Genomic DNA, 19,386 nt, shown 5'->3' on the forward strand with positions numbered 1-19,386 from the left:
AGTCCCATGCCCATATACCCATCACACATCCACCATCCCATAGTCCCGTGCCCATATACCCATCATACATATTCTCCATCCCATAGTCCCGTGCCCATATACCCATCATACATATTCTCCATCCCATAGTCCCATGCCCATATACCCATCACACATCCACCATCCCATAGTCCCGTGCCCATATACCCATCATACATATTCTCCATCCCATAGGCCCGTGCCCATATACCCATCATACATATCCTCCATCCCATAGTCCTGTGCACATATACCCATCATACATATCCTCCATCCCATAGTCCCATGCCCATATACCCATCATACATATCCTCCATCCCATAGTCCTGTGCACATATACCCATCATACATATCCTCCATCCCATAGTCCCATGCCCATATACCCATCATACACATCCTCCATCCCATAGTCCCGTGCCCATATACTCATCATACACATCCTCCATCCCATAGTCCCGTGCCCATATACCCATCATACATATCCTCCATCCCATAGTCCCGTGCCCATATACCCATCATACACATCCTCCATCCCATAGTCCCGTGCCCATATACCCATCATACATATCCTCCATCCCATAGTCCCGTGCCCATATACCCATCATACACATCCTCCATCCCATAGTCCCGTGCCCATATACCCATCATACATATCCTCCATCCCATAGTCCTGTGCACATATACCCATCATACATATCCTCCATCCCATAGTCCCGTGCCCATATACCCATCATACATCCTCCATCCCATAGTCCCGTGCCCATATACCCATCACACATCCTCCATCCCATAGTCCCGTGCCCATATACCCATCATACATATCCTCCATCCCATAGTCCTGTGCACATATACCCATCATACATATCCTCCATCCCATAGTCCCGTGCCCATATACCCATCATACATATCCTCCATCCCATAGTCCCGTGCCCATATACCCATCATACACATCCTCCATCCCATAGTCCCGTGCCCATATACCCATCATACATATCCTCCATCCCATAGTCCTGTGCACATATACCCATCATACATATCCTCCATCCCATAGTCCCGTGCCCATATACCCATCACACATCCTTCATCCCATAGTCAACCATTATGACATCATAATCAGGGGCGGGGCTTGACGCGCGCACACTTTTTCCCCATTATGTAGACGGGCAAAATTGTTTGGTAAATTGGGACGCGCAGGGTTAAAATTTCGCCTCACAACATAGCCTAGGACGCTCTCGGGGTCCAGACGTGTGACTGTGCAAAATTTTGTGGCTGTAGCTGCGACGGTGCGGATGTCTATCCCGGACATACACACACACACTTGAGCTTTATATATTAGGTATGTAAATAAGATAATCCTTTAATCGTCCCACCATGGGGAAATTTAGAATATAAGAGTCACCATTTTATCTTTTCTAAGTCACAGCGGGAGAAGTGGAGGAGGGTAAAGGTTCGTGACCGCTCGTGGGGCCAACGCGCCTGTTGAATGCGGACAGGACCTCGGCCGCCCGTTGCGAGGTGTGATCGCCGTTCTCTGATTATGTAATGAATAAACTGTGAGCGAGCTGCTCGGCCCACCCGGGATTGCCGGGGTCTCCTTACGGGATTGCCGGGGTCTCCTTACGGGATTGCCGGGGTCTCCTTACGGGATTGCCGGGGTCTCCTTACGGGATTGCCGGGGTCTCCTTACGGGTCACACAGGTCTCCACAGTCTGCTCAGGTCACACCGAGCCGTCCTCTCTCTGGGACCGGGCTTCTGGATTCCGGATTTCGTGGACTTTAAGGCTATGGGCCCACATAGCGTTGTTTTATTCCGGACACTGAAAACTGGACTCCTTCCCAGAAATTGTGCGGTTTTTTCCGTGCGATTTTCGTGTGCGATATTCAAGCACTTTACAAGCGATTTGAAGCATCGCTTGGAAAGTGATTGACAGGTTGGTCACAGTCGTCAGACATAGTGTTTGACAAGTGTGAGCAGGTTTTTACTATTGAGGCCGCCTATGCAGCATCAATAGTAAAAGATAGAATGTTAAAATGCTAAAATAAATTAAAAATCGGGGTATAATTAGGAGACCGCTAGAGTCACGCGAGACCACATCATCACCGGACCGTGCCGCAAGGCATTACTGGGAACGCTGAGGCCGGGAATGCAGCGCGGGATGTCGGAAGGTAAATATACCCCGATTTTTTATTCTTTTTTTTACAGGGGTATGGTGCCCAGGGCCTGGAGGACAGTCTCCTCTCCTCCACACCGTGGGTACCAACCGCACATGAGGCGCTTATCTTCCCGCATGGTGGGCATAGCCACATGCGGGAAGCGGTTCTCATGCTTTCCTATGGGTGCAGAGTCGCGGCAATTCTTTGCAATTCCGCACAAAAGAATGAGCATGCTGCGATTTATTCCGCGATGCGATTCCGCTGTGGAGAAAAGCGCAGCATTAGCACAGCATGTGCGGAATGCCATAGGAATGCATGGGGGGCGTTCTGTGCACGATTTTTAAACATTTTTGCGCCGAAAATCGCGGCAAAAACGCTTAAAAATCGCATCGTGGGCACACAGCCTGAAATGGATCTTCTTAAGGCCACTCACACAATTCATCTGCACAAGTTGTTTGCATCAAGTGTCACAGAGGTGACAGAAGGGGAGAGCTGGGGACGGGTGGGCTGTGGGGTCCTCGCTGGCACTGACACACCGGCTGATGGGCACATGCCCAGACCCCATTTGGCCCCGGCTGGAGGGTCCGGGGTGTGATGTGGGCCTCCCTGTTCTAAACTGTGTTCCAAATTATTATGCAGAGTTTCGGAGTGATAAGGTTAGAGTTTTTTTGTCCTTTACACTCATTGCTGGTGATGTGTCAGGGGTCTTTATATCACTGAGAGCAATTGCAGATACCTGTGCACATTAGTTTGGCCGGTGTGTCCAAATAAAGGCAAGATACTGAAGAAGGCTGTTCCACATTATTAAGCAGCCGACATTTTTTGCCAAAATGGGAAAGAAAAAGGATGTGTCGGCTGCTGAGAAGCCACAAATTGTGGAGTATTTAGGTGAAGGCATGACTGCAACCAACATTGCCAAGACACTTCATCGTGATCATCGCACAGTCAAGAAGTCTGTCGCTGATTCCCAGCACACACGTGTGCGGCTGATAAGGAAAAATTGAGGACTCTTTCCAACAGGCAATTGTGTCAGGTTAAAAGAGCAGCTGCAGAAATGCCTTGTCATAGCAGCAGACAAGTTTTTGAAGCTGCTGGTGCCTCCAACGTCCCCCGAACAACAAGATGCAGGGTCCTTCAGAGGTTTGCAGCTGAGCGTAAGCCGTCCTGTCCACCACCTCTATCCACTGCACACAAGCAGAAACGGCTCCAGTGGCCAAACGAGACATGAAGACTGATGAGGGCCGTGCAACGCTCGATGGTCCAGATGGATGGAGTGGAGGATGGCTGGCTGATGGACACCCCATGAAAACACGGCTAAGGCGCCAACAAGGAGGAGGTGGAGTAATGTTTTGGGCTGGAATCATGGGGAGAGAGATTGTCGGCCCCTTTAGGATCCCTGAAGGGGTAAAGATGAACTCCATAATCTATGTGGAGTTTCTAGAACAGCACTTCTGCCATGGTTCAAGAGGAAGAACCGTGCTTTCCGCAGCAAGATCATTGTCGTGTCTGATAATGCAGCATCTCCTGCTGCAAATAACACATCTGCCTCTCTGGCTGCTATGGGAGGAGAAACTTATGGTGCGGCCACCATCTTCCCCTGACCTCAACCCCACTGAGAACCTCTGGAGCATCATCACAAGGAGTGTCTATGATGGCGGGAGGCAGCTCACATCTAAGCAGCAGCTCTGGGAGGGGATTCTGTCCACAGGCAAAACAACTGAAGCACAAACCATCCAAAAACTGACAAATCCAATGGACGAGAGAGTTCAGAAGCTTCTTTCCAACAAGGGTCCTATGTGCAGATGTAACATCACCCAGAAGAAAGGTCTGACCTGAAAACTGTTTGATGTCATTCTGTAATAAGCTGATAATGATTATCATTCCACAACTCACCATTGTTTTGTTCAAAATAAAAATAAAAAGGCTGAAAACTCTGCTGAGCATAATAATGTGGAACCTGCATTGTGAGAGTTTCTTATTTTCATAGGCAGATTGTTCAAAAACATTGCAATTATACTAGAATATTAGATGACGGGAAAATAACAATGACGGCAATTCATATCGGAAATTTACAGAAAATAGGAGGAAATATTTGCTGCGTAATAATCTGGGCCTCGGTGTCCGCAGTGTGAGCTCAGTGGCCCAAGGCCCGTTAACCCTTTCATTAGCGCCTTGCTCGGGCCAGTTTCCTCTCGCTGTGGCTGGGTGCATGCTCATCCGGCTCCTCCCTGCAGTGTGTGTCATTATAAAAAACAGGAATGAAACAATTGCTGAATAAGAAACCGCTTTACCAGCAGATCTGCAGCGTGTGCACACAGCCTAAGAAACCGTCCCCGTCCTCGCCCCCCTCTGCGGTGTAATGGGGGGGGCGCTGCCGCTGTGATTGTCATCTGCTGCCCCCCAGTGGTCTGCTGGAGAGCTGCACCGTGTTGTGATTTCCCCTCCGTGTCTCCACGCGAGAATTCGGCCCCATCCTCCGCTGAGGACTTCAGAGCCTGACATGGCCGCGGGCGTCGGGTCACTGACCGGGTAAGCTCCCCGGGTCCTGAGCTCGGAGCGGGACGGTTCACTGTGTGGGCGCCGGGAGAAGCCCGGGCTCTGCGGTCAGGCTCGGGGGACGGCGGCTCTGTGGGGCCATGTTGTCTCCAGCTCTCCGCTGACTTTCATCCTGTTCTCACCCGGGAGGGGCGGCGGCGTCTGCAGCTTCCTCATCGCTTAGCAACACCGTGTATGTGCCGCTCCCGGCGGGGAAGGTGGTGAGGCTGCTCCTCCTGTCACTGGTGCCAGCTCGGGTTATTCCTCCTGTCAGTGCTAGTCAGTGGCGCTGCCCTTGTCGTTCCTGCCTGTGTCGTCGCTGTCAGTGTCGCTGCCCGTGTTGCTGTCGATGTCGCTGGCCGTGTTGTTGTCGCTGTCAGTGTCGCTGCCCGTGTTGCTGTCGCTGTCGGTGTCGCTGCCCGTGTTGCTGTCGCTGTCGGTGTCGCTGCCCGTGTTGCTGTCGCTATCGGTGTCGCTGCCCGTGTTGCTGTCGCTGTCAGTGTCGCTGCCCTTGTCACTGTTGTTGCCCATGTCGTTCCTGCCTCTGTCGCCTGTGTCGTCGCTGTCAGTGTCGCTGCCCGTGTTGTTGTCGCTGTCAGTGTCGCTGCCCGTGTTGTTGTCGCTGTCAGTGTCGCTGCCCGTGTTGTTGTCGCTGTCAGTGTCGCTGCCCATGTTGTTGTTGTTTTCGGTGTCGATGTCGCTGCCCGTGTTGTTTTCGGTGTCGATGTCGCTGCCCGTGTTGTTGTTGCTGTCAGTGTCGCTGCCCGTGTTGTTGTCGCTGTCAGTGTCGCTGCCCGTGTTGTTGTCGCTGTCAGTGTCGCTGCCCGTGTTGTTGTCGCTGTCGATGTCGCTGCCCTTGTCAGTGTTGTTGCTCGTGTCATTCATGCCTGTGTCGTCGCTGTCAGTGTCGCTGCCCGTGTTGTTGTCGCTGTCAGTGTCGCTGCCCGTGTTGTTGTCGCTGTCAGTGTCGCTGCCCGTGTTGTTGTCGCTGTCAGTGTCACTGCCCGTGTTGTTGTCGCTGTCAGTGTCGCTGCCCGTGTTGTTGTCGCTGTCAGTGTCACTGCCCATGTTGTTGTTGTTTTCGGTGTCGATGTCGCTGCCCGTGTTGTTTTCGGTGTCGATGTCGCTGCCCGTGTTGTTGTCGCTGTCAGTGTCACTGCCCGTGTTGTTGTCGCTGTCGATGTCGCTGCCCGTGTTGTTGTCGCTGTCGATGTCGCTGCCCGTGTTGTTGTCGCTGTCGATGTCGCTGCCCGTGTTGTTGTCGCTGTCGATGTCGCTGCCCGTGTTGTTGTCGCTGTCGATGTCGCTGCCCGTGTTGTTGTCGCTGTCGATGTCGCTGCCCGTGTTGTTGTCGCTGTCGATGTCGCTGCCCGTGTTGTTGTCGCTGTCAGTGTCGCTGCCCGTGTTGTTGTCGCTGTCAGTGTCGCTGCCCGTGTTGTTGTCGCTGTCAGTGTCGCTGCCCGTGTTGTTGTCGCTGTCAGTGTCGCTGCCCGTGTTGTTGTTGCTGTCAGTGTCGCTGCCCGTGTTGTTGTCGCTGTCAGTGTCGCTGCCCGTGTTGTTGTCGCTGTCAGTGTCGCTGCCCGTGTTGTTGTCGATGTCGCTGCCCTTGTCAGTGTTGTTGCTCGTGTCGTTCATGCCTGTGTCGTCGTTGTTGCTGTCAGTGTCGCTGTCGGTGTCGCTGCCCTTGTCACTGTTGTTGCCCGTGTCGTTCCTGCCTCCGTCGCCTGTGTCGTCGCTGTCAGTGTCGCTGCCCGTGTTGTTGTCGCTGTCAGTGTCGCTGCCCTTGTCAGTGTTGTTCCTGCCTGTGTCGTCGTTGTTGCTGTCAGTGTAGGTGTCGCTGCCCTTGTCAGTGTTGTTGCCCGTGTCGTTCCTGCCTGTGTCGTCAGTGTCGTTGTCGCTGTCCATGTTGTTGTCGCTGTCGCTGTCAGTGTTGTTGCCTGTGTTGTTCCTGCCTGTGTCGTCAGTGTTGTCGCTGCCCGTGTTGTTGTCGCTGTCAGTGTCGCTGCCCGTGTTGCTGTCGGTGTCGCTGCCCTTGTCACTGTTGTTGCCCATGTCGTTCCTGCCTCTGTCGCCTGTGTCGTCGCTGTCAGTGTCGCTGCCCGTGTTGTTGTCGCTGTCAGTGTCGCTGCCCGTGTTGTTGTCGCTGTCAGTGTCGCTGTCAGTGTTGTTGCCCGTGTTGTTCCTGCCTGTGTCCTCAGTGTTGTCACTGCCCGTGTTGTTGTCGCTGTCAGTGTCGCTGCCCTTGTCACTGTTGTTGCCCATGACGTTCCTGCCTCTGTCGCCTGTGTCGTCGCTGTCAGTGTCGCTGCCCGTGTTGTTGTCGCTGCCCGTGTTGTTGTCGCTGTCAGTGTCACTGCCCGTGTTGTTGTCGCTGTCAGTGTTGTTGCCCGTGTTGTTCCTGCCTGTGTCCTCAGTGTTGTCGCTGCCCGTGTTGTTGTCGCTGTCAGTGTCGCTGCCCTTGTCAGTGTTGTTGCCCGTGTCGTTGTCGCTGCCCGTGTTGTTGTCGCTGTCAGTGTCACTGCCCTTGTCAGTGTTGTTGCCCGTGTCGTTCCTGCCTGTGTCGTCAGTGTTGTTGTCACTGTCAGTGTTGTTGCCTGTGTCGCCTATGTCGTCGTTGTCGCTGTCAGTGTCGTCGCTGCCCTTGTTAGTGTTGTTGCCCTTGTCGTTCCTGCCTGTGTCGTTGTCGCTGTTGTTGTCGCTGTCAGTGTTGTTGCCCGTGTCGTTCCTGCCTGTGTCGTCGTTGTCGCTTTCAGTGTCGCTGCCCTTGTCACAGTTGCGGGGGTTTCTGTGAGGATTGGGGACTCAGGCTGTGAGATCGCTGGTTTCTGCCACTATCTCCAGTAGATTCTGTACTGTGCTGGCAGAAATCCTGGGAGTTGTAGTACGTGGTCATGTTGTAAGTGTCCACCATGATTTACACTTCTCTCTTCTCTCTCTGCAGATGGAGCTGATGATTCGGAGGATGGACGCGCCTCTGCTCACCCAATGTATGGCTGAGATTCCCGCTGCAGCTGTGACGGTTCCCCAGTCCAAGTTATACAGTAGCTGGTCTATATGTGTGGATGATGCCGGGGCCCCCAGCACCCGGGGCCATAAGGACGAAAGGTACCACGGAGGGAGACGGGGTCATTATATCACCGCATGTGGGGGACGGGGTCCGTATATCACCGTATGTGGGGGACGGGGTCCTTATATCACCGTATGTGGGGGACGGGGTCCTTATATCACCGTATGTGGGGGACGGGGTCCTTATATCACTGTATGTGGGGGACGGGGTCCTTATATCACTGTATGTGGGGGACGGGGTCCTTATATCACCGTATGTGGAGGACGGGGTCCTTATAGCACCGCATGTGGGGGACGGGGTCCTTATAGCACCGTATGTGGGGGACGGGGTCCTTATATCACCGTATGTGGGGGACGGGGTCCTTATAGCACCGCATGTGGGGGACGGGGTCCTTATAGCACTGCATGTGGGGGACGGGGTCCTTATATCACTGCTTGTGGGGGACAGGGTCCTTATATCACTGCTTGTGGGGGACGGGGTCCTTATATCACTGCTTGTGGGGGACGGGGTCCTTATATCACTGCTTGTGGGGGACGGGGTCCTTATATCACTGCTTGTGGGGGACGGGGTCCTTATATCACCGTATGTGGAGGACGGGGTCCTTATAGCACCGCATGTGGGGGACGGGGTCCTTATAGCACCGTATGTGGGGGACGGGGTCCTTATATCACCGTATGTGGGGGACGGGGTCCTTATATCACTGTATGTGGGGGACGGGGTCCTTATATCACTGCTTGTGGGGGACGGGGTCCTTATATCACTGTATGTGGGGGACGGGGTCCTTATATCACTGTATGTGGGGGACGGGGTCCTTATATCACCGTATGTGGAGGACGGGGTCCTTATAGCACCGCATGTGGGGGACGGGGTCCTTATAGCACCGTATGTGGGGGACGGGGTCCTTATATCACCGTATGTGGGGGACGGGGTCCTTATAGCACTGCATGTGGGGGACGGGGTCCTTATAGCACTGCATGTGGGGGACGGGGTCCTTATATCACTGCTTGTGGGGGACAGGGTCCTTATATCACTGCATGTGGGGGACGGGGTCCTTCTATCACTGCATGTGGGGGATGGGGTCCTTATAGCACCGCATGTGGGGGACGGGGTCCTTATAGCACCGTATGTGGGGGACGGGGTCCTTATATCACCGTATGTGGGGGACGGGGTCCTTATATCACTGCATGTGGGGGACGGGGTCCTTATATCACTGCTTGTGGAGGACAGGGTCCTTATAGCACCGCATGTGGGGGACGGGGTCCTTATAGCACCGTATGTGGGGGACGGGGTCCTTATATCACTGCATGTGGGGGATGAGGTCCTTATAGCACTGCATGTGGGGGACAGGGTCCTTATAGCACCGCATGTGGGGGACGGGGTCCTTATAGCACCGTATGTGGGGGACGGGGTCCTTATATCACTGCATGTGGGGGACAGGGTCCTTATAGCACCGCATGTGGGGGACGGGGTCCTTATAGCACCGTATGTGGGGGACGGGGTCCTTATATCACTGCATGTGGGGGATGAGGTCCTTATAGCACTGCATGTGGGGGACGGGGTCCTTATATCACTGCATGTGGGGGATGAGGTCCTTATAGCACTGCATGTGGGGGACGGGGTCCTTATATTTCTGTATGTGGGCAGGGCTGTGGAGTCGGTAAGCCAAACCTGCGACTCCGACTCCTCAATTTCCCTTACACTGACTCCGACTCCACGACTCCGACTCCACGACTCCGACTCCCACATATATTGCTTATATTTAAGTGAAAAATGTATTGTAGTACAATGTGAACATCAGACATTTAATCATTTCTATGATCCAATAATCAAGATATTTAGATAGAACATAATATATATTTATTGGAATACAACTTTACAACACAAAAAACTAATAAATTGTAAATATGTAATACACGATGTAATATCGATTTTATATATATAAAACACTATGTAATAAACTATGTAAGTGGCAAAAAGCAGTTTTCAACAAAGACATACTGAATAACATTTGTGCAGTCTATGAATTTGTTCTGAGGAATAGAATCGCCGCCATCAGATCCTCCTTCATAGATGACCTCACATCTGACCTAATAATGTTACGGCCAGAGAACAACCTCCCTACAGTAACTTGTGCTGGAGGCAAAGCCGTAACCACATGGGAACATCTCTAACAATGTCAGGGTGTGAAGGAATTGCCTCCTGCACAGTCAGTTTTGATGAACGGTTGAATTTTTCTATTTCTTTGAGAGCAGGAGAAACATTTTGCTGAAATCCGGTCAGTCTGCTGAGCTCTGCTGGTGCAGGGGATCTGAGCTCCCACTCCGGAACCTCTTTGAAGCGACCTACAAAGCACAGGAGAGGCTTTTTTATCTGGCTTTATTCCCTAATCCGGACTGAACATTCTGACACCTGGATGGTTGACCTGGGATAAAGACACCAGAAGTTACAGCCTCTCCGAAGCTGCAGCTGTGGGGGGAAAGGCGGACGGACACCCTGCCACACAGCTTCTCAAAAGAACCACATCGTCCAGAAGAGGACAGCAGCGGAGACTACCAAACTAATCCCACCGCCACAAGGGAGCCCTTCCACCCTCCGTGTGGGACACAGAGGCAGAAACATCGGCAGCACCGACCCGGAGAAGAGCACCACAGCAGAGGAGACGCGGAGGGATACCACCGGTCAGCGTCCACCCCGCACATGAGAAACGAGGTGTGCCACCTTACTGGCACATTACGGTACCTGTGGGCACTTACCCCAACCTCGGGAGACCCTCTGATAACTGACCGGGGGTGGCACAAACAAGGGATTATTTGCAAAACTGGGTGAGCTGCATCGTACCTACAGACAGAGGGATATACATAGTTCCGGACGGTTTCAGCATCACAAGCTCTCTCCTTGTATCCTCTGGTGTAAGGAGCAGTGGTGCCGTCCATACAGGGCAGTGAGACAAGATCCCCTGAATTAAATTAGTCACAAAGCCGCTCTCGGAGGCCCAGCTAATACAGGGGAGTTATTAAGTGCTGATTAGCGCTATCCCTGCAGTGTTTGTGAAGCCATATTGCCTCAGGCTCTGAGCAGGAGAGACTCACAGAACCTGTGAAATAGAAAAGTCCTTCTATTATTGCAGAAGGACAGACTACATTACCTTTTGGATACAAAGATTTTCAAAACAATATACCTGCATCTTATTTGTTTTGCACGATCTGCATTCATATCTCTTTCCAATGATTCTACAGCGACACCTAGTGTCCATTCCATATAACTTGCTCTAAAGCCATTCTACTCTACTACTTTGGCCACTTTTCAGACTTTTAGTCAAATTACGCCACCTGCTGGCCAATTCAAAAATATACCATCAGTCAGCCTAGATCTATTCTATACTATACCCTGAGACTTCCATAATGACTTAATCCACACCCCCTCACACCTTGCAGGGGACAACACGTCACATGCTTCACCTCTGACTTCATTTTTCTAAAGCTGGACATATAATACTGGGATTCCTTACAGTATATAGTCGCTCTCATGCCTAAACTGCGCAAAACCAACTCAAAGTACTCTAGCAATAGGTTTCTCCCACTAACGGATCTGGACGCCAACATGGACCACTCTCCCAGTCAGAATCCTCCAACTCTTCTATACCAGATGGAGCAGACTCAGAGATGATTCCAGCTTCCACAACCAGAATCCCTAACACCCCAACTTCAGACCAAACAGCTCTACTTTCGCAGTTCCAGTCTATTTTACACCGAATTACACAAAATGTCGGACAAATTGACTAAAGACCTAACTAAAGAGATCAGAGAGCTGGGTTCCCGTACTTCTGACCTTGAAGACAAGATGGACTCTACCCTCACAAATCTTGCCACTCATGAAAAAGATATTGAGATGCTTCATGACGAGATCTACACCCTCAATAATAGATTAGAAGATTTTGAAAATCGAGCCCGTAGGAGTAACATTAGAATCGGGGGACTGCCTGAGACAATCACTGATCTTCAGTCCACGGCGACAGCTCTGTTTCGGGAACTTCTACTGGGTATCTCAATTGAGCGCTTGGAAATGGACCGCATCCACAGAGCTTTGAGCAAACGGAAGCCAGAAGGCCCACCAAGGGGCATAATTCTTAAGCTGCATTTCTACAAAACAAAAGAACAACTCTTACAGGCGGCGAGAAAGTCAGCACCTTTGGTATTCCAAGGCCACCACTACGAACTTTTCCCTGACTTGGCCCCTACCACCATCGCCAAAAGGCGAGCTATGAAACCATACCTAGACATTCTCCGCTCCAAGAACATTAAGTATCATTGGGGATTCCCCTTTAAACTGATGTTCACTCATCTCGAAATGGTCCACACAGTTCTCTCCCCCAAAGGGGCGAGCCGCTGCCTCACTAAGCTACAGCTCATGGATCCCCCTTCGCCCCCCCCAACCATCTTCTTCACAGCCTCAGCCCAGGCATCGCCGCTCCAGTCCGCAAGATCCACCTATTCCCCCTTGATAATCTAAGTAAACATTAGTTCTACTTTGAGTTTAGGACATAGGCTATTTTACATGATGTCTCTATGGCCTTATATACAAACTGTCAGCCTATTCTTCTTTTTTGCTTAGAAACTTTGACTGTGCATATTCACCCCGAGTTCTAGAAATATCTCAACGTCCTCTTTGACAAAGTCGTTATATATGGTTTCTCAGTCTATTTTTTCAGGTATCTTCGGAGCGCGCAGTTCCAACATTCATTCCTTCGGAGATAGTCGAGTTCTTCGTTTTTTCTGGCGATCTGGACTGGTGATTGCCCCTCGACTCGATCTCCAAGAAGGTTAAGTGACTATGCTCAATTTACATGTCGATGGTTTTTACTCCATCCATTATATACCAGAGATTTGTTCTATATTTTACTATACTGTTGCAAACCAAATATTATACAATGCCTTATAACGGTTTACTTTGGCTATGTTGGTAATTAATACTGTTACCTCTATGCGACTTGTTCTAATTCTATTGTTCTCTTGTTAATCCAGTAATATACTATGCTATGTTACCTTCCACTTTGGGTACGTAACTACTTAATAGGATTACCCCTCTTCTACAATTGCGTTGTCTAATTCTTTTTTCAGGGACACAAGACCATAACTAGATCCACTTTGTCGTTTACCCGTACCACACTCCCTACATTATAAACATAGTTATCTAAACTCCTGGTAATTGTTTGAATACTCCTAAGTCCGTTGACTTATATATCCAGCTCACTTTGACCCACCTCACTCTTATACACCCCCTGCATCTTATTTTACTTATTATATTGCGTTGTCCCTAACAATTCCACATGACCCCCCAGTGTTTTTACACACTGCCGCTCAGCACGTCGTGCTTAGCCAATGTTAAAGTTGCCCCTTTTTCCCCTATAGGTTTATCCTATCCTATTCAAACTACATGTATTGTTCCGTCTACCCAATCTCCCATTCCTACTACTTGCCCGAGTGAATTCCACCAATTTAGTCCATTCCATATTAATACCTCTACTTTTACCTACAAACCACGATTATCAGCTATCAAAGGCGTGTCTAACATCTTTTCACCATGCCACTAACAATCGTATCACACAACGTGCGAGGCCTTAATTCTCCATAAACGCACTAAGGCCTTCCGCTACTACAGATCTCAACAAGCAGACGTGGTATGTCTCCAAGAGACACACTTCTCAACTAGCTCTCACCCTAAGTTTATGTCCACCTCTTACCCGCTTTTTTATTTAGCGAACGCCCCAAACAAAACCAAAGGCGTCGCTATCTGCTTCAAAAATTCGGTTCCCTTTGTTTTTAAATCCTCGGTCGTAGACAAAGAAGGCCGTTTTTTAATGGTGACGGGCTCAATTTCAGATGAATTGGTGACTATTGTTTCCTACTATGCTCCTAACACTCAAGTTGCCTTTTTTTCCCAATTATTGGAACTAGTCTCCGAACATGCCCAAGGGACTACGCTATTATGCGGGGACTCCAACTGTATACTTGAAGCCAGCCTTGACAAGTCCACAAGCCCTCAATCCCCTACTCCCTTGCCATTATACTCTTCTGCGGACTCAGCTGCCCTTAACAAGCTCCTGTCCCAACATCATTGGGTGGACTTATGGAGAGACTTGCATCCCTCAGATAAAGACTATACATCTCCTCACGCCACATAGTGTACACTAGAATTGACCATATCTTTGTTCATCCACCCTTTATTCCAAATGTGTCAAATATTTCTATTCAATCTACTCCATGGTCAGATCACTCTCCAATTCAACTCACATGCTCTACTCTCCACCCACAGCCCCGATCATTCAACTGGACTCTGAACGATTCGTTGCTCTCTTACCCTGATATCGCTCAAAAACTGAAAAACCACCTTGATGATTACTTCTCTCTGAATCAACAACCAGCTTCCTCGCCAATTTCCCTATGGGAAGCTCATAAGGCAGTGCTAAGAGGCTTCTGTATTCAAGAGGCCTCGCGCAAGAAAAAAGACAGACGTGCAAGGGCAGCTGAATTAGAGAGCAAGGTATCGGTTTTAGAGTCCTGGATGAAGAACTCACCCTCACCTGCTACGTACCAAAACCTTTCCCACGCTCGTACAGAATTAGACCTCTGTCTTTCTGAGAACGCGGACCGGGCCATGCGCTGGTCACAACAACGCTTCATAAGAATAATTCTAACTTAGCTCGTCGCTTAAAATGCCTACCCCTACCCCGTACGTTTACGTACACCTTCGGGCATTACATCCTACCCACAACAGATTACTCATATGTTCCAACAAAAACTTAGGCAGTTATATAACGTCTCTACCACTATAAACTCAGAAACGTTAGATGCTTTTTAGATTCTACCCCCTCCCAGCCCTTAGCTCTGACATGATCGAACTCCTAAATCAAGCCATTACTCCTAGTGAAACAGAACTAGCTATTCAGCACCTGAAAATTAATAAAAAACCAGGTCCCGACGGATTTACGGCCCTCTATTATAAAAAATACGCATCGGTACTAATTCCCCACCTCACTAACTACTTTAACTCTTTAAGGGACGGTAACAATCCAGGAGGAGCCTCTTTAATGGCCGCTATATCCATGATACCAAAACCCAACTCAGACCACTTACTCTGGTCTAATTATAGACCAATATCCCTTATTAACGTAGACCTTAAAATACTAGCTAAAATTCTATCTCAGCGGTTGAACTCAGGTTTGGGAACCCTAATACATAGAGATCAAGTAGGCTTTGTCCCTTGTAGACAAGCCTCAGACAACATACGGAGGGTCTCCCACCTGCTGCACCTCTGCAAACAGCGCAACATATCAAGCAGGTTACTGTCACTGGATATTAAAAAAGCCTTGGACTCCATTTCCTGGCCTTATCTGTTTGCGGTCTTGTGGAAGTTCCCTGACCACTTTCTTTCTTGGATTGACGCTCTTTACAGCTCCCCATCCGCTTACATACGCTACAATGGCTTTTCCTCTGCACTTTTCCCCATTAGTAGAGGCACTCGGCAAGGATGCCCTCTTTCGCCCTTATTATTCCTTTTGGCATTCGAACCATTAGCTATTCATCTTCTCCTCAACTCTAATATTCAGGGTGTAGAAATAGCGTCAGTTTCTCACAAGCTCTTTTTCTTCGCAGATGACATGCTACTTCTTCTATCAACCCCTCAGACATCTTTGCCAGCCCTACTTCAAACCCTTACTAATTTTGAATCTATCTCCGGTCGACAAGTTAATCCTTCAAAATCTTATGCCGTGAATATATCCCTCCCTTCACCTATTGTTTCACAGCTCCAACACGACTTTCCGTTTCAATGGGCCACTAACCATCTGGATTACCTAGGGGTGAAACTGACTGCCAGTTTAGACTCCGTTTATGCAGCCAATTATCCTCACATGCTCCGCAAACTCCGTCTACTACTTCAGTCATGGGAGAAGCTACATCTCTCCTGGCTCGGCCGGGTGCGAGCACTAAAGATGACCATTCTCCCCAAATTACTTTACTTATTTCGTGTCTTGCCAGTCCCTGTCCCTTCACACTACCTCAAAATAGCCCAACGATTAGTGGATGCTTTTGTTTGGAGAGGTGGCCTCCCCAGGGTTAATAGAGCTACTGTCACCGTTTGAATCATAGAATCATAGAAAGGAGGCTTGGGAGTTCCCAATCTTTCTAAATATTACCATGCAGCCCAATTGGGTCAACTGACCCTATATCATGCCTACACTGAACCCCCACTGTGGCTATCTCTAGAGGCCCCTGAATTTCACTCAGGTACCCTCGACACACTACTATAGATTCTCCCAGCCCAGCGAAAACACATCTCGAATCCTATTATAACGCACTCTCTTAGGATTTGGGACTCGTTGAAATATTCCTCGCAGCTAATCTCACCATTTTTACCCCTCGCCCCCCCTTTGGGGCAATCTCCAGTTTCCCCCAGGCATGGAATCCCTTAGGAACTTTCGTTTATGGGTCGCTGCAGGGATAACCAGAGTCCACCATCTTTTTAACGTTGACGGGATTATTCCATTCTCGGTCCTGAGTGAAAAATATAATTTCTCCCCTGGAGAGATATTTCGCTATCTACAACTTAAAAGCTTTGTCAACTCATTACTAAAAAATTCTACTCCTCCCTACTCCTTTACTCCCTTTGAACAAAAATGCCGTCAAAATCCACATGCTCCAGGTACTATATCTCTCCTCTACTCACATATCAACTCCTCATCTCATAGGCGCTGCTTAAAATACACTTCTCGCTGGGAGTCCGACATTGGTTCCACCTTGACAGATTCGGAGTGGTCCCAAATTTGGTCCTCCTCTACTGGAGGAATATTAAATACCCTTATGCTGGAAACTAACTATAAGGTGTTAACCCGATGGTACCTGACCCCAGCCAGAGTGGCTAAGGCAGTCACCAACTATTCTCCAAATTGCTTTAGAGGGTGCAACTCCACAGGAGATATGTTCCATACATGGTGGCTATGCCCAACCGTACGTAGATTTTGGATCAGAATCTACCATTTGGTTTCCTCTATAACAAATATAAACCTTAAAAAAAACCCTTGGGAGGCCTTACTCAGCAAACACATCCCCAACATCCCTAAACACACTCAAACCCTCATTGCATTCTTATTCCTGGCAGCCAAACAAACCATAGCTATGGCATGGAAAAAAAACAAATTTAGATTTATCTGCGGTTAAACACGCCTTTCTTGGTATATGATCAACAAAAAATTATCTGCCATACTTACAGATAAAGTCGGTAAGTTTGAGAAAATGTGGCTTCCCTGGGCGGAGTACGCCAACCACACCCCCTTTGCCACACCGGTATTTCATCTAACCAACCCAGATCCCCCTGATTCTGATTGAATCATTAATGATAATTGGACACAACATACCCCCCTCCTCGGGCTTCCCCCCTCCCCTCCTTTACCTCCTACCCTGTTGTTAGTTTGTCTGTCTGTTTGTCAACCGTTTACATGCTCTCTTATGCATATTGCAAATACAGCTCTGTATTGAGATTTGCTATCACCTTATTTGTAAAATGTAAGCTTTCAATAAAAAAAATTTATTGTTCAAAAAAAAAATATGGTCAATCTGCTGCTATAGGAGACGGAGTGAAATCTTTTTCCTTGCGGCAACGCTTTGCCTGCTCCATGTCATCCAAATACTTGTCAAAGTCAAACTCCTCATCTGATGAGGATGAAGATATGGCAGCAGTACCGCTGTCAGGACCCAGGTCCTCTTGCTCCTGGCAGTCCTCCTGTAGGCCACTCTTCCTAACTGCTACCTCAGTCAGAGCTTCTTTTCCTTTAGTAAGCTGTTGATCATCAAGCAGTATACGATGACTTGGGTCCACATAAACAGCTGCCAGAAAAAATTTATTTTCCAATAGCTGTGTCTGTCTCCGTTTTATTGAAACAGAAATGCCATCTGCGATTAAACAGCAAAATAGCAAGTTCTTCCGCTCCCTCATGAAAATGCCAGGAGTTAAATCCTCAGCTTGTAATTTTTTAGTCACAGTAAATGGGTGATTGAGCAATTCCTTCAATTCAGCCACCTGTGTCCATTGACCTTCATTTAGGGTTACCTGAGGGTTCGCCATATCTATAAGAAACTGTTTTAGGTGATCCACAATTGCCCTTTTCCAGCACGTCTCTTCAAGATGGAATCAATTTTACGGGTTCTGGCGACAATAACTAATTTCCTCACTTTTCCAATCAGATTTCCAGCATGTCCCTCTTGCAGACTATCTCTTATTGCCAGCTGCAGCGTGTGCACAACACGCATGTGATGAATAGGAAAGAGGTGTGAAGCAGCTTCAACAAGATCATCTATTTCTACAGTATATTGTTGCTGTTCTTCTGTAGTAATATCTGTTTGTTCCTCAGTTACATGAACAGCACTGTGGCCTTCCATCTCATACTGAATCCTGAATGTTCCTCTGGCTGTTGTTCATTACTCTCATTCATCAGTGTAATTGTACTTATGTGTGAAGCATTGTCCGCTACAATAGCAAGAACCTGTTCTCTTTGAGTTCCTAATCTTGCAGCACTTTTTCCATTAAGGCCTGGAGAAACTGGCTGCTGTGATGAGGTCTAGTATCTTTTACTGCCAGCGTGTTGGTAACAATTTCTTTGTTGTCACAAACATCGAACATTGATGGCAAAATAGTTCACTCTGTGACGTGTGCAGGCGTCCAGTGTAAGAAACATGAAGCGTCTTTTGAGAGTCTTTTTAAGATCTTCCTTTTGGTTAAGGGCTTCTTCAATCACTAATTTTCTAATACTTTCTCTTTCCAGAGAAACACCAAGTTTGCGGCCATTTCTCCATTAAGAGCTGTAAAAGCTGGTCGTGCCAATAGTGATAATGGTACACCGTCCTTCACAACAAGCTGGAGGAGCCGTCTGTTAGACATATCTGCTGTCATTGTTACACAAAATATCTTGTTAATGATGTTTGAGACGCTCTTTCCTCCTCCTTTGCCTGGCGGAAGTGTCAGTCTGTGTGCTACCCGGCTTTCATTCTTTTTGGTACAGATAAGATATGGATAGACAGATATGGATAAATGGATAGAGCAGATTTCTAATCTGCTTTTGCTATTGAAAACATTATCTATGAGCTCAAAAACCTTTCAGGTGATGCGGTTTTTTAAAAAGATGATCTGCTTTTGCAGCTGAAAAACGTATCCTCAAAAAACGCAGCAAAAACGCTGTGTGTGAATGTAGCCTTAGATCAGGAATAGAACAGCCATTTACAGGACATTTCATAACTTTCCCAAATTCCTATGAAAAAATATTCAGGACATCCTGCACTGAATTACTGTACCCAATTTATTATATATTTTAGGAGTCGGAGTCGGTCCATTTTATACCGACTCCAACTCCACCAAAATGAGCACCGACTCCACGACTCCGACTCCACAGCCCTGCATGTGGGGGACGGGGTTCTTATATCACTGCATGTGGCGGACGGGGTCCTTATATCACTGCATGTGGAGGACGGGGTCCTTATATCACTGCATGTGGAGGACGGGGTCCTTATATCACTGTATGTGGGGGACAGGGTCCTTATATCACTGTATGTGGGGGACGGGGT

At 48.7% G+C, this 19,386-nt stretch overlaps 1 protein-coding gene across 2 annotated transcripts in view; it reads left to right on the forward strand.

The window, feature by feature from the left end:
* Positions 1 to 4,568: 4,568 nt before the first annotated feature.
* The window catches only part of LOC141054871 (uncharacterized), a 71,252-nt gene continuing 56,434 nt past the window's right edge, over positions 4,569 to 19,386 (forward strand). For both annotated transcript variants that reach the window (XM_073551758.1, XM_073551759.1), the window contains exons 1-2: positions 4,569 to 4,701; positions 7,649 to 7,812. In XM_073551758.1, the coding sequence (XP_073407859.1) occupies positions 7,649 to 7,812 (164 nt within the window). In that variant the 5' untranslated portion in view covers positions 4,569 to 4,701. The remainder of the gene's footprint in view (positions 4,702 to 7,648; positions 7,813 to 19,386) is intronic.

This window comes from Dendrobates tinctorius, unplaced genomic scaffold (genome assembly GCF_039654945.1).
Source record: "Dendrobates tinctorius isolate UK_male_01 unplaced genomic scaffold, ASM3965494v1 ptg000179l, whole genome shotgun sequence".
Taxonomy (NCBI): Eukaryota; Metazoa; Chordata; class Amphibia; order Anura; family Dendrobatidae; genus Dendrobates; species Dendrobates tinctorius.